The sequence below is a fragment of the Micromys minutus genome (assembly GCF_963924665.1).
Source record: "Micromys minutus genome assembly, chromosome: 7".
Taxonomy (NCBI): domain Eukaryota; kingdom Metazoa; phylum Chordata; class Mammalia; order Rodentia; family Muridae; genus Micromys; species Micromys minutus.
This window is the reverse complement of record NC_137976.1, coordinates 72,988,163-73,001,378: the sequence shown is the minus strand read 5'-3', so window position 1 is coordinate 73,001,378 and position 13,216 is coordinate 72,988,163. Positions and strand designations below refer to the sequence as shown.

Sequence of the window (13,216 nt, the reverse complement as noted above, 5' to 3'; positions counted from 1 at the left end):
GTACCAGGAGATGTGTTCATCTGCTCAAGGAAGGACAGCACATCTGGACAGCTGCAGTCAAAGTCACTGCTTGGTTGAGTTTGAAATCCTCAACTGTCATTTTCCATGGTCTGTCTGTCTTCTGCACTGGGAGTACAGGAGAGTTACAGGGAGGTGCAGTCACATCTTTCAAGTCCTTGAAAGTGGCACAGACTTCCACAGTTCCTCAAGGCATGAGATTGTCTTTGATTCATTGTGTTCCCCGGTAGAGGCAACCCCAGTGCCTTCCATTTGGCCTTTTTAACCATAATAGCCCTCACTCCACAGGTCAAGGAACCAGTGTGATAATGCCAACTTCTAAGTCTGTCTGTCCCAATTATACATTCTGGAACTGGGAAAATAACTACAGGATGAGTTCATGGACTCCAGACAAAACTCCACAATAAATCCCAGCTCCCTGGACATCATAATGCTTCTTGGGGTCTCCCAGAATTAGTGTCAATTCAGAACCAATATTCAATAGATCCTGAAAAGTTTGGTTCTTTCCTTTCCCCCAGTGTAAAGTCACCCTTGTTAAAAAGGCCATAGGTCCCTCTGGGGAAAGACAGGGGAAGGTAGTTGTTAAATATGTGAGGTTCCGTGATAAACTAGACTCTCCACTAACCTGATAAAACGTTTTTATGCATTCCCAAACTTTAAAATCCATTCTCACACATACTTCCCAGATTCCTGCTGAATGGATTAGCAAAGTCATTACACTAGTAAGTGGTGTAGCCCACCTCCTCACGGACTACACTCTCTTCCTCCCCTTGATGATTGCATCTAGATCTATAACCACATTAAGCAAGGCTAAGCAAGCAACGTTTGGAGGGCCCTGTGATATCTTCTTGGCACCTCCTTTAGGGAAAAGTCACTGCTGTTCCCAAGATGATAAAGGATTAGCTCCCCAGGCAAAGGCAGAAAGGGCTGTGCTGCAGGAGGTGGAGGTGCATGCTCAGCAGTGGGTGGAAGTCCTTCAGGATCTGAGGGTTCAAAGTCCTCGCTCGGCCCCAGTAGGGTCCCTCCACATACCTTCATCTGAGTTACAGCATCCCACTTCTCGTCAATCAGTGACCTTATGTAGACCACGGGCTCCCTCTGAGGCTCGGGCTTGAATTTTCATTGTAATTCAGCCAAGCTAATACTGGGGGCTTTGGTTTGATTTTCCAAAGCTTGAGCTCTGTGGCTGCTGGAGAGAAGATTCTTTCCCAGGGCACACTCCGAATCTCCGGGGCTGTTTCTGAGCACCAGCAGCCTGTTGGTTATTTCACTGGGTTCCCTCTTTTGCTTTGCACTGTGTCCTGAGATGCTAGAAGCTGGTGACATTTTTTGCAAAATTCATTCTTTTCCTTTGTCAATTTATCCAGAAATGCTAGAAGCAATGACACAACATTCTTATTTTCTGTAAATTGTCAAATTTTGTAGATAGAATCACTAAATTATTTTTTCCCTACAGTAAGCCCTTCAAATATTTCTAACCGTGGGCTTTTAGTGTTCTCTATAACTACGTCCTAATGAGTTGCAAAGCCAGTTCCATATACATAAGAACTTCAGCTTTACAATTCGGTTTGTCTAGAGTCACTTCTTGTGGATTGGTTCTAATGCTATTTGTGTTAATTTTGCTTCTCACATCACAGGGGAATATCACAAATCACGTCTTCCTCTAAGATGCTGAGGGTCCCTGGCCACAGTTGGCTCTTATTGGTAAATAAAGTTGCCACTGGCCAATGGCTGGGCAGACAGAGGCGGGGCTTTAGATTTCCCAGGCAAGGGACCAGGCGGTTTTAGAATTGCCAGGAAAGGAAGAGGAAAAAAGTTTGAGAGTTGTAGAAGACAGAGAACCAGCGATGTGAGACTCAGGGAAGAGTGGCCTCAGTCTAGGTCTGGGGTAGCAGAGATGAAATATAAATTTTAGTAAGAAATAATTCAAGAATATTGGAAGGGAGAGTATGTTAACGGCCGGGAGGTGCCCAGCCATTATGCTGTTTAAGGCATATTTAAATGAAGCCAGCGTGTGTGTGTGTGTGTGTGTGTGTGTGTGTGTGTGTGTGTGTGTGTGTGTGTGTGTGTGTCTTTCATTTGCAAATGCAGAGCATTTTGGCAGAGCATGCAGACCTGAAGGGGAGTTCAGAGCAGATTAACAAATTACCACTTCAACTTCCAGTACCACGTCTGTGATAGCTCCTCTGAAGGAGCAGGACTGATACAATGATTTCACAAGAATCTGGGAGCCCTGAGACTGAAGGAATCAGAAGTCCCAACCTGGTGTCCCACAGAGCTGCTAGTCTTCAGTCTGTGCTGTCATCGAGAGGTAGGTTCTAACACCAGGGAACGGTACAGGAGCTTGCCAGGAAGTGGAGAAGCAGACAAAAAGCAAAAGCTTCCTTCTTCCTGGTCCTTTTATGAGCACTGCCACCAGAAGGTGTGACCAGATTTAGGTTGGATCTCCCACCTCAAATAACCCTATCCAGAAAAAAAAACCCTCACTGATCAGGATGTAAATCAAATAAATTAATTAGTTAATGGGGAAAAACCAACAAGCAGATAGTGAGGAAAACACATTCTGAATAAAATTGTGCATTGCCTGTCTAAAAAGAAAAGGAAAAACTCTCCGCAGTTATGCATTCCAGATATAGTCAAATAGGCATAAAATCACCATACTTCCCAACTGTTCCACCAACTGGACATCAAATATGTGAACCCATGGGGGTCTTTCTCATTCAAAACACCACCTTCCATTTCCTGGTCTCCATAGGCTCATGGCCATATCATAATATAAAATGCAGTTGATCCATGAAAGAACAATAAATATGGATATAATTTTAGGAATTCTTATAGGATCATCATTAAGAATTAGGAAGTTATCTATTTGTCTATATAGCATCACTACAAGACAGGACATCTTCACAGATCTGCAGAGATCTGCTCTAAGGGCTGGGCTAATACCTAGTGATTGTTATATGTGTTTAATAATAACAGGAAAGGCACATTAATAGCGGTGATCTTCCCTAAATTGATTTTCTATGGATGCGAATATGTTGTGGAATTTTTTAATCTGAAGCAGAGCATTTCAGGAAGATCACCTGCTAGTTACTAGCTTGTCCTATGTAAGCTGACAGTTTTGTCTGCATGTCTGTCTGTGTGAGGGTGCCAGATCCCCATGTTTGCAGTTACAGACAGCTGTCAGCTGCCATGTGGTGCTGGGAATTGAATCCGGGTCCTCTGGGGGAGCAGCCAGTGCTGTTAGCTGCTGAGCCATCTCTCCAGCCCTTAGTTGTATCTTTTAATGACACAAAAGAAGCCCTCTCTTCAGTGACCCTATATTCATCATCAGTACCACTAAGAAGACAAGTTGAGCCAGATTTGCAACATCAGTGCTGGCATCTGTCACAAAGAGTAGGTTTTAAAGTAGTAGATCAACCAGGTGTCATGGTGCACACCTTTAATGCTAGCAGCTTGGGAGGCAGAGGCAGGTGATTCTCTATGAGTATGCCTGGTCTATATATCCAGACTTCAGGCTAGCCTTGACTATGCAGTGAGACCTTATCTCAAAAAAAGAAAAAAGAAAAGGAAAGCTGTCTGCCCCAACCTTCTTATATGTTTTTGGTGTCTACAGTCTGGCTGGCTGTGGTCTAATGAGATAAGCTGGGCTTAGAAATCCCCCACCAGGGAGTCTTCTGTCTTCCCTGCTCCTTATCCATTGTGTAATTATTTACCATCAGTAAGTGTTAACTATTACACATGGCTACAGTATAGCCTTTGCCAGAAACTTGATTTGAGCTTTAAACTCTAAAGACATTTTTGTTGAGAAGTTATTTTTTTCAGTTCAGTTCTGTTATTTTATCTTTACAATGCAGACTTGAATGCAATAAACTTGCTGCATATTTTCACATATAAGGGCTTTTCAAATTATAATATTTGAAAATGTAACAGAAAATTTTAAAGAATTAATCGGAGTGCCTGACCAAAAGCCATTGCCCACCCTTTACCCAAGTTTCCTTCATCTATAATTTTTTGGGGGAGAGGTTCCACACTGAGGCATGGTAGAAGCCAAGCTGCAATTTAAAAAAAAAAAGAAAGAAAGAAAGAAAGAAAAAGGATGAGGCCACATTTGTTTTTATTTTTGAAAGTTAATTCACAGAAAAATAGGAAGCAAGCCTTGAGACCTTCCCTGTCTCAGATGCCAATCACTGGTGATGTGTGAGGCACGTCCTGGGTGGCAGTGCACCCCTGTAACATCAAATATCCAGCAGATGCCCAGCACTGGCAGTGGTAGGTTAGCACACTACTGAGTCTTGCTGCATCCCACAAGTCACCGGTGCAACAAAGCACAGCATCAGATGGGGCCACTTGGAAGGCACCAATGAGAGCCACTCACAAACAGAAAAGGGTAAAAGTGTACAAATAGCAAATACACTCTGGAGCTGTGTGAGTAACAGAACAGTCACAAATCACAATGCTTAAGAATGTTCACTATTCTGTAATAGGCTGCATTCAGTCTGCCCTGGGCACACGGTGACTGGTTGGAGAGCCCAGTGTAGCATATGTAAGGACCTACAGACTTCATCGCCTCTACCTGTTTGTGAGGATGACTTGTTTAAACATGAACAAGTAACTAGTGTCACATACTAGGTGCCATTCAGACTTGGTACCTTGAGGAGAATCTACGAGGGGCCTATTGCCAGGGTAGCCATGCTGCTGCAGGTATATAATTCCACAAATCGGGTGAAGCAGGAAGATCGGTAGTTCTAGGCCATCCTGTGCCCATGGGACTCTAAGTAGAACAGAACTCGTTATAAATGTAAGTGTTGCAGCTCTGAAGGGAAATGCTTTCCTTATACAAGCTCTGCTCCAGTGAGGGAAAGTTTCTCCAGTAAAAGTCTCATAGCTCTTTTCTGAGAGGTATCCTGGCAGTCAGGAGCCAAGGAATATTCCAAAGTCATACTGTATGACAAGCCTCATGCAAGAGATTTATCAGGAGGGAAAAGCCCAGGGAGGCAGCTGACTCTGCTCAGGTGAGCACTGGGCAGAAGGCGGGTTTATATGGGGTTGGGTGTTGGGTGGGGTTGGGCACTGTAGAACTTTCCTGTGAGGCTGGGATTGGAAGAATTATGTGGCTTGATGTTTGGGGCAAGCTCAGGGATTGGTGCAATTTTTTTTTCTTGTTGGGCCTGGCTGATGGAGCTCCTTTGGCTGGGCCTGGCCACTCTGGTGTGTTGAAGATTTACAAAGTTTAAAAAGTATACAAAGTTGATAAACAAAGTTTATAAAGAGAGTCCCTATCAGGGAAAGCCTTCCCAGCTGCTAGAATTGGCATGAATAATGAACAACAACAAAAAAAAAACAAAAACTTATACAGATGAGTTTAAAGAGACTATAATGTAGCCAGGCATGGTCTATCACAGGCCTTTAATCCCAGAGGCAGAGGCTGGCAGATCTGTGAGTTTGAGGCCAGCCTGGTCTACAGAGTAAGTTCTACAACAGCCAGAGCCAGGGCTACTCAAGAAACCCTCTTTAAAAAAAAACCTTAGGGGGGTGGTTTCTTTAGCAATGGAGCTGCAGAAATATGCCATGTTCTTGTACTTAACTCCTCATTTATGCTCAAGTGTGTGTTCCCAAGCCATGTAAGGGCTGGTAGAGCATCACCGTACCCCTGACATCTCTCTGAGAGCATGGCAGCAATGGGGCCGCTCCCTACCCAAATCAGGCTTAGGCCTACTCAAGTCCATAAAGATAAAAGGCCACCCGATGATAAAACCAGTTAGGCTTCTGTTTCCCTACAGGAGAACTGAGTTCTCAGAAATCATGTGACTGGTATTGCAGGACACAGAGATTTATTGTTAGTTAAGCTTAGGCACTATAGCAGGCTACCTCCCAGGTAGCTCGATGAATTTAATTAATCCACCTATTCTAGGTCTGCCACGTGGTCTGTTACCTTTTTCTCACTGTGTCTGTGTCACTTGATTCTTCCCACAGAGCCTATCTCTGCCCAGAAGTCCTGCCTTTCTTCTCCTGCCCCAGCTATTGGCCACCAGATCTTTGTTAAACCAATTAGAAGGTGAGGAGGTATATGTTTGCATATATTTTAAAAAATTACTAAAGCAGGTTATGATCCATAAAAATAATCAATACCAAAGTCTGGCCAGTACTCAACTCTCCTCAGGTACAGAAATCAACATTTGGATAACACAAATAACCTTTACACAGTGCACAAAAACATCACCCCAACAGATGGCGCTCTGCTAATCTAAACTGATACATTGGAAGCCCACCCTCCTGCTAACTTCCTCCCTTCTCCTCTTTTCCTCCCCTCCCCTTGGACTCATACGCTATCCCCAGCTATTTCAATACATAAGCTGTCCTCAGAAACAGGTCGTCAGACCCGCCATACTCACCACTGCCTGAGACCCTAGTCCCCAGCTCTTCTGCATCCTAAAATGGCCTGGGATCCCATAACCCCCCTTCTAAGCCCCAATACAGGAATTCCTGGCTTCTCTTCCCCAGCAGAAAACCAAAGAACCCATCTCTGACTTTGTTCTTGCTACAAAAATGTGCCTAGAACACAAAATCCTGTGGTTAGAGAAATCCTCCTTAAAAGCCTAACTTGGGAAACCGTGACCTCAGAACACCAGGTAGCATATCATGGTTTGAAAAAATGAACATTACAATAAATGAACAGCTGCCACCTAGTATATTGGGACAGCTTCCCATAGGCCACAACCCTGACCCAGGCCTTCTTGTGGCCCTTAAAAAAAAAAGGAAATGTTTTAAATGTGGAATGGGGAGACACTGGAAGGGTGAATGCCCTAAATCCACCCACCTAAGGGCTTGGAAGCTGCCCCTCCTAAAACCATTTGACCATCTGTCCCCAAGGCTATAAAGGATTCCATTAGAAAAAGGATTGTAGTCCTACATTTGATAAAGATGGCAAGCCCCTTCAGCCTTTAAATTCCAAAGGCACAACCCTCAGCTCTGACAATCAGAGGGGAAACCCACAAAATCCTGTGGGTCACTAACATTTAGATGGCTCATACCCCAAACTCAATATAAAAATTGGAAAAAAAAAAAACCCATTTAAATGCCTAATTATCACTGGAACAGACAGGACTATTTTTTTTTTAAATGGTCTGACATCCCATGACATTGGGAACTCATTCCTGGGCTATAACTTGGGCATAGGAGGCTCCTCCCAGGTGTAGACCTCAAAAGAGGCCTGCAAAAGGGAGGATCCAGAAGTTACTGTTGGCCTTATCAGAACTCTTATCTCAGACCTGGCCATTAACCTGTGATCTTAAAAGTCCTAGACTTGGTCCTTGCCAGTATCATTGAAAGTGATCCATCCAGATAGAGGAGGATAACAAACACCTTCCCAGGGGTCACCCCCAATGATACACCCTGCCTCAGCTGGGTCTCAGACGAGCCCTCAGTTGAGGGCTTTTGCAGGGAGAAATTAGACGCTCTTACATATCTCTTTAAAGAATAACTTCAATTCCAACCTATATGTCCCTCTCATGGTTCACAGAATACTCCCATCTTTGCAATTAAAAAAAAAAAAAAATCTTGGGGATAGTGGCTATTATAAGACGTATGGGCCATCAACAAGACCCTGTAGATCTGGGGATCCTCCAGGGTGTCCTTCCCCTTGTCTCCGCAGTCCTGGCCAGTACTTCACTATTGGCCATAGATATTAAAGCTTGGGTTTTTTTCCCCCTGTTATACCCCTAAACCCCAAATATTGTTAACATCTCACCTTTCAGTCCCCACAACTCTGGACCAGCCTCCTGATATGAATGGAGAGTCCTCCCCCAGGGTATGGCTAACAGCCCCACTATATGCCAGGAAGGTGTTGCTGCTACCCTAAAACCGTATTTTTAAAAGATTAATTTATTATTATATGGACAATATCTTGACCTAAAGAGATCAAAAAACATCACCATGGCATCAAAGATTTACTGGTCCCCACTCTAACAAAAATAGGGTTCAAAATAACCCAGTATAAGATACAACTCACCAACTTCCCCTCACCCATCACCTTGGGGACAGAATTTTCTTAACCTCAGTCCCACCTCATAAGCCTCTTCTAACATTCTGCCAGAGGCTAAATCTTTTAATTAAAAAAAGATTTATTTATTAGATATAAGTACACTGTAGCTGTCTTCAGACACACCAGAATAGAGCATCAGATCTCATTATAAGTGGTTATGAGCCACCCTGTGGTTGCTGGGAATTGAACTCAGAACCTCTGGAATAGCAGTCAGTGCTCTTAACCGCTGAGACATCTGTATCTGCAGCCCCTAAGAATTCTTATGTGTCGTTACATTATTTTGTGCTTATGTATGGGGACCAGGGACAGTTACTGGACGGTGGTTCTCTCCTTCCACCAGCTGGGTCCCGGACATAATCTTCAGGGTCGGCAGCAAGTGCTGAGCTATCACACCAGCCCGTGACTGCGCGTTCTTTCAACGAAGAGCCCAGGTTTAGGAGGTGGATCTTTTTCAGCGATGTTCAGAGAGCACTACAGACCGCGCCCGGCTGCTTTGTCCTAACGGCTGGTGCTCAGCAGAGACCTTGGACACAGAAACTAAACAAGAAGGAGAGGATAGTACAGATCTAGAAACAGACACTCAGCAGCGACGATCCCCAGCCTCACTCCCAACATCCGGCGACCCGCCCCGCCAGGATCTCTTCCGGTCCCGCCCCTTGGGGGCCGGCGCCACGGGCTTCGAAGCCTCTCTGCTATCCACTTCCGCATTGACCCACCCCTCGCGAGATTTTGGCGGCGCAGCAATGGCAAGACCGTGAGTACCGCTGACGGGAGTCTATAGGAGTTAGGACAGGACTGGTACGGGGTCGGGCTGCTGGGAGCCGACAGGCTCCGACCCTCTGGAGGGAGTGACAGCTAGGCGCGAAGACAGTCCTCCCCCGACTGCCGCCCACCCAGATCTCGCCCCTTCCCCAGATGCCGCGACACTGCTCCGCCGCCGGCTGCTGCACACGGGATACGCGCGAGACTCGCAACCGCGGCATCTCCTTCCACAGGTCAGCGCGCGTGCGTAGTGGCACGCGAGGGCTCACTTGCGCAGGCGCTGGTGTGGCTGCACCTTAGGCCGCGCAGGAGACAGCGATTTGCTGAGGTGGAAGTGAGGCTTGAACTTGTGAGCGGGAGGGTGAAAGGGGAGGCCGAATAGTCTCCAGTCCAGCCGAAAAAGGACTGGACGCTTACCTGGCTTGGATTTACAGCTCTGACTCATTCCTGCTAGATGTTGCGGATCAGGCCCCTTTCCTTCTCTCGTCCTCAGTTTCTCTTTCCCTAGCGGGTGGTCATCTGAAAGGGTCGCGGGGGAGGTCTGTCATTCTTGCCGGGGGAGCTTGGGCATCCTGAACGCAGGGCTGTCTGGTGCTCACGGTTTTGTGGCTCTGCAGACTTCCCAAGAAAGACAACCCCAGGCGCGGCTTGTGGCTGGCCAACTGTCAGCGGCTGGACCCCAGCGGCCAGGGCCTGTGGGATCCGACCTCTGAGTACATCTACTTCTGCTCCAAACACTTCGAGGAAAACTGCTTTGAGCTGGTGGGAATCAGGTGGGTCTTTCTGCCAGCCAACACCAGGACAGGTTGTGAGGCATCGAAGCAATGGGCCAAGTGAAGCAGCTTTTGCCCTGGTGAAAGCCATGAAAATCTGGCTGGCATGCTCACAGGCAGAGCAGTTGTCAAGGGTGTTGTTGCCTCTTTCCGGTTCTGTACACTTAAAGCGTGGTCCCAGGATCACCATGCCAGTGACATCCAAGACAAACAGCCTTTCCAGGCTGGGGAAATAGCCCCCTTTTGCTAAAGACTGCAAGCATGAAGACCTGAGTTCAGATTCAAGTACCCAAATAAAAAGCCACGTGTGATTGCTTGTTCCTTTAATCCCAGATCTGGAGAAGACAAAACAAAAGGATCCAAGGGACTTACAGAAAAGCCAGTCTAGATGAGTTGTTGAGCTCTGTGTTGAGGAGAGTCTTTTTTTTTTTTTTTTAAGAATTTCTATTTCTTTTATGTGTATGTGTACACTGTAGTTGTCTTCAGAAGAGGGTGTCGGATCCCATTACACATGGTTGTGACATGTGGTTGTTGGAATTTGAACTCAGGACCTCTGGAAGAGCAGTCAGTGTTCTAATGGCTGAGCCATCTCTCCAGCCTCCAAGACTGTCTTTAAAAAATAAGGTGGAAGGGCTGGAGAGATGGCTTAACAGTTTCAGAGCACTTGTTATTCTTACAAAGAACTGGGTTTCAATGTACCTCTAAGAACACGGGTACACATATGTACATGCAAGCAAAACATTCATTCATACTCATAAATAGGGCTGGCTCAGAGGTTACAAGCACTCACTGTCTGTTCTTCCAGAAGACCTGGGTTCATTCCTCACTACCCACATAGTGGCTAACAGCAGTCTGTAACAGTCTGGAACTGGCTAACTCCAGTTCCAGGAGATCCATTATCCTTTTCAAACCTCTGTAGGTACTAGGCATGCATGTGGTAAACAGTAATACAGGCAAAACACCAAGACACATAAAAACATTTTTTTAAAGGAAAAAAAATCTTAAGAACAAAGGAAATGAACGATTAAGGAAGGCACCTTAAGTTAGCCACAGGGCTTCAGAAAAAAAGAAAAAACAGCTTTTTCATAGGATGTTAGCATCTAGTTCTTCCAGCTGGTCCACCTGTCCCTGCTGGTGGGTTTTCCATTCACTTCACCCTGGAAGCTCATTCACAGGGAAGATGAGTTTGATTTTCCCACACTTGGCATTCTTCAGATTTGTTAACTGGCAGTGTGCCTTGGAGCCTCTCATCCCTAATGCTGCAAGACCTACATTGGGAATCCAGGGGAAATGGCAGCATTTTTCTCTCCAGCTCATCTGGGCTGCTTTTCCTCACAGTGGGTATCACAGGCTGAAGGAAGGGGCAGTCCCCACCATATTTGAGTCTTTCTCCAAGTTGCGTCGAACAGCCAAGACCAAGGGGCATGGTTATCCACCTGGCCTGCCTGATGTCAGCCGGCTCCGGCGATACAGGAAGCGGTATGTGCTGCAGGACTGGGGATGTCCCACCCTCACCCCAGGGCTGAGGGACTGGACTGTAGGGTGAATGCCAGCATCTTCACTGAACAGGGTTCTTGATATCTAGACCCAGTGAAGGGGGCTCAGATGTTAGGGAGACCAAATGGGATAATGAGAGGAGCCTGGCATACCTTAGTTTCTTTCTGTCTCCCCTCCAGCTGCTCCGAAAGACAAGGACCCACAATTCCATTTTCTCCACCTCCTCGTGCTGATATCATCTGCTTTCCTGTGGAAGAAGCCTCAGCACCCGCCACTCTGCCTGCATCCCCAGCTGTGAGGCTGGACTCTGGCCTTAACAGCCCCTTCTCAGATCTCTTGGGCCCTCTAGGTGCTCAGGCGGATGAAACGGGCTGTAGTGCACAGCCTTCACCAGAGCAACACCCCTCCCCCCTTGAGCCTCAGCCTGTCTCCCCATCTACATACATGTTGCGGCTGCCACCACCTGCTGGAGCCTACATCCAGAATGAGCACAGCTACCAAGTGGGGAGTGCCTTGCTCTGGAAGAGGAGAGCTGAAGCAGCTCTTGATGCTCTGGACAAGACCCAGCGCCAGCTGCAGGCCTGCAAGAGGCGGGAGCAGCGGCTTAGGCTGCGACTGACCAAGCTGCAGCAGGAACGGGCACGGGAGAAGCGAGCACAGGCAGATGCCCGCCAGACCCTGAAGAACCATGTACAGGACTTTGCTATGCAGTTAAGCAGCAGCATGACCTGAGAGAGGGACCACACACAGGCTCTGGCCTCCTCAGGAACACTTGACTGGAACTGCATCCACCAGGCTGGCCAAATGTCACAATAAAGTGGATGCTAGCTAGAGACTGCTGTTTGGCTTGGCTGGAGGTGCCTGGCTCCTCCCCAGACCATAGTCAAAGCCCTAGAGCTCAAGTCCTGACATGCCACCTCTGGGCCCTGGGGACATCTTTGTTTGCAGCCTGTGTGCCTGTTTAATTACTCTTCATATATGAAAGTCAGTTCTTCTGAGATGAATTCTTCCCCCTCTCATTGAGTCAAGGTTTCATGTAGTCAGGCTGGTGTCTTTGTAGCCATACAGGTATGTGCCCCCATGCTGTGTCAGACTTGGAAAGTATGTAGAGGCACAAGCTTCAGCCCACGGGTTCCATCTGTTTGGCCAGTCCTTTGCACTGATCACATTTCTGGCCCCTTTCCCCTCAAAACCAACATAGGGCCTATATATTTGTCAGGTTCTAAGGCCATACACACCTAGAGAAATGTTACTCTTTTGGATATAGAGTTGAGGTCCTGGCCTAGGTACTGTATAACTTGGGAACCTAAGCTTCTCACTACAGCTGTGTCCATGGTAACCATTAAGTGTGTACCCTCTCCCTACTGTTCCTTAGCCACACAGCTCAAGTACAGTTGAGTATGGCTGTAGTTGATAGACAAGGTTCTCAAAGTTTTCTTTTTCAGAAACTGGGTGTATGTGTTGTGTCCTGTGTAGAAGAGATGGTTGAAGGGACAGTTACAGTGGTCATAAAGCTTTCAGAACAAGCTTGGATGAGGCTACCTGGGAAATGGCTCTGGCACAGCACAACTGATTCCTGTCAAGCCTGCTTGCCTGGCACCATCTACTCAGCTGCTGCTTGAGTCAGCTACCAGCCTCGGCTTTGCCTGGTATCTCCTTCTCTTTCCACCATCTCTTGTAACCAGACTACTTCTTGTCTCAGTATGGGACTGCCACCCAGGACACCTTTCTGCCTAGAGCCTACCGCATGGGGTGAATGAAGTACTGAAGGGAAATGTGTTCTAAGGCCAGGCAGAGTCAAGCAGAAAATGAATTCTGGTTCCCTAGGAAATAGAACAAAGTAGGTTTCTGTACTCAAAAACAGGTCCACTGTGCTGTGTTGGGATAAAGGCTTTCATGGCCTGCTGTCAGGTAACAAGGATAGATGCCTTGGACAGTCCAGGGCTCTAAGGAGATATGTGCAGTTTTCTCTCCCTTGTGACTGACACCATGTATTGATAAGGGTGGAAGGGAAACTGTACTAAACCCACATCTAGTGAATCTCCTAAGCTGTGGAACTGTCATGTGCTACATGAGGGTACACCAGTGGTGGCACCTATGCCAGGCACATGTGTAAGCAGCG

At 46.7% G+C, this 13,216-nt stretch overlaps 1 protein-coding gene across 2 annotated transcripts; it reads left to right on the top strand.

Moving 5' to 3' along the window:
• Positions 1-8,718: 8,718 nt before the first annotated feature.
• THAP7 (THAP domain containing 7) lies at positions 8,719-12,091 on the top strand. 2 transcript variants are annotated; one of them, XM_080919595.1, is made up of 5 exons: positions 8,719-8,816; positions 8,978-9,057; positions 9,442-9,597; positions 10,936-11,076; positions 11,274-12,091. In XM_080919595.1, exons 2-5 carry the CDS (start codon positions 8,978-8,980, stop codon positions 11,824-11,826), a joined length of 930 nt encoding a protein of 309 aa, XP_080775721.1. In that variant the 5' UTR covers positions 8,719-8,816; the 3' UTR covers positions 11,827-12,091. The 2 variants fall into 2 exon arrangements, with proteins under 2 accessions (XP_080775721.1, XP_080775722.1); XM_080919596.1 differs by lacking the exon at positions 10,936-11,076.
• Positions 12,092-13,216: the final 1,125 nt, after the last annotated feature.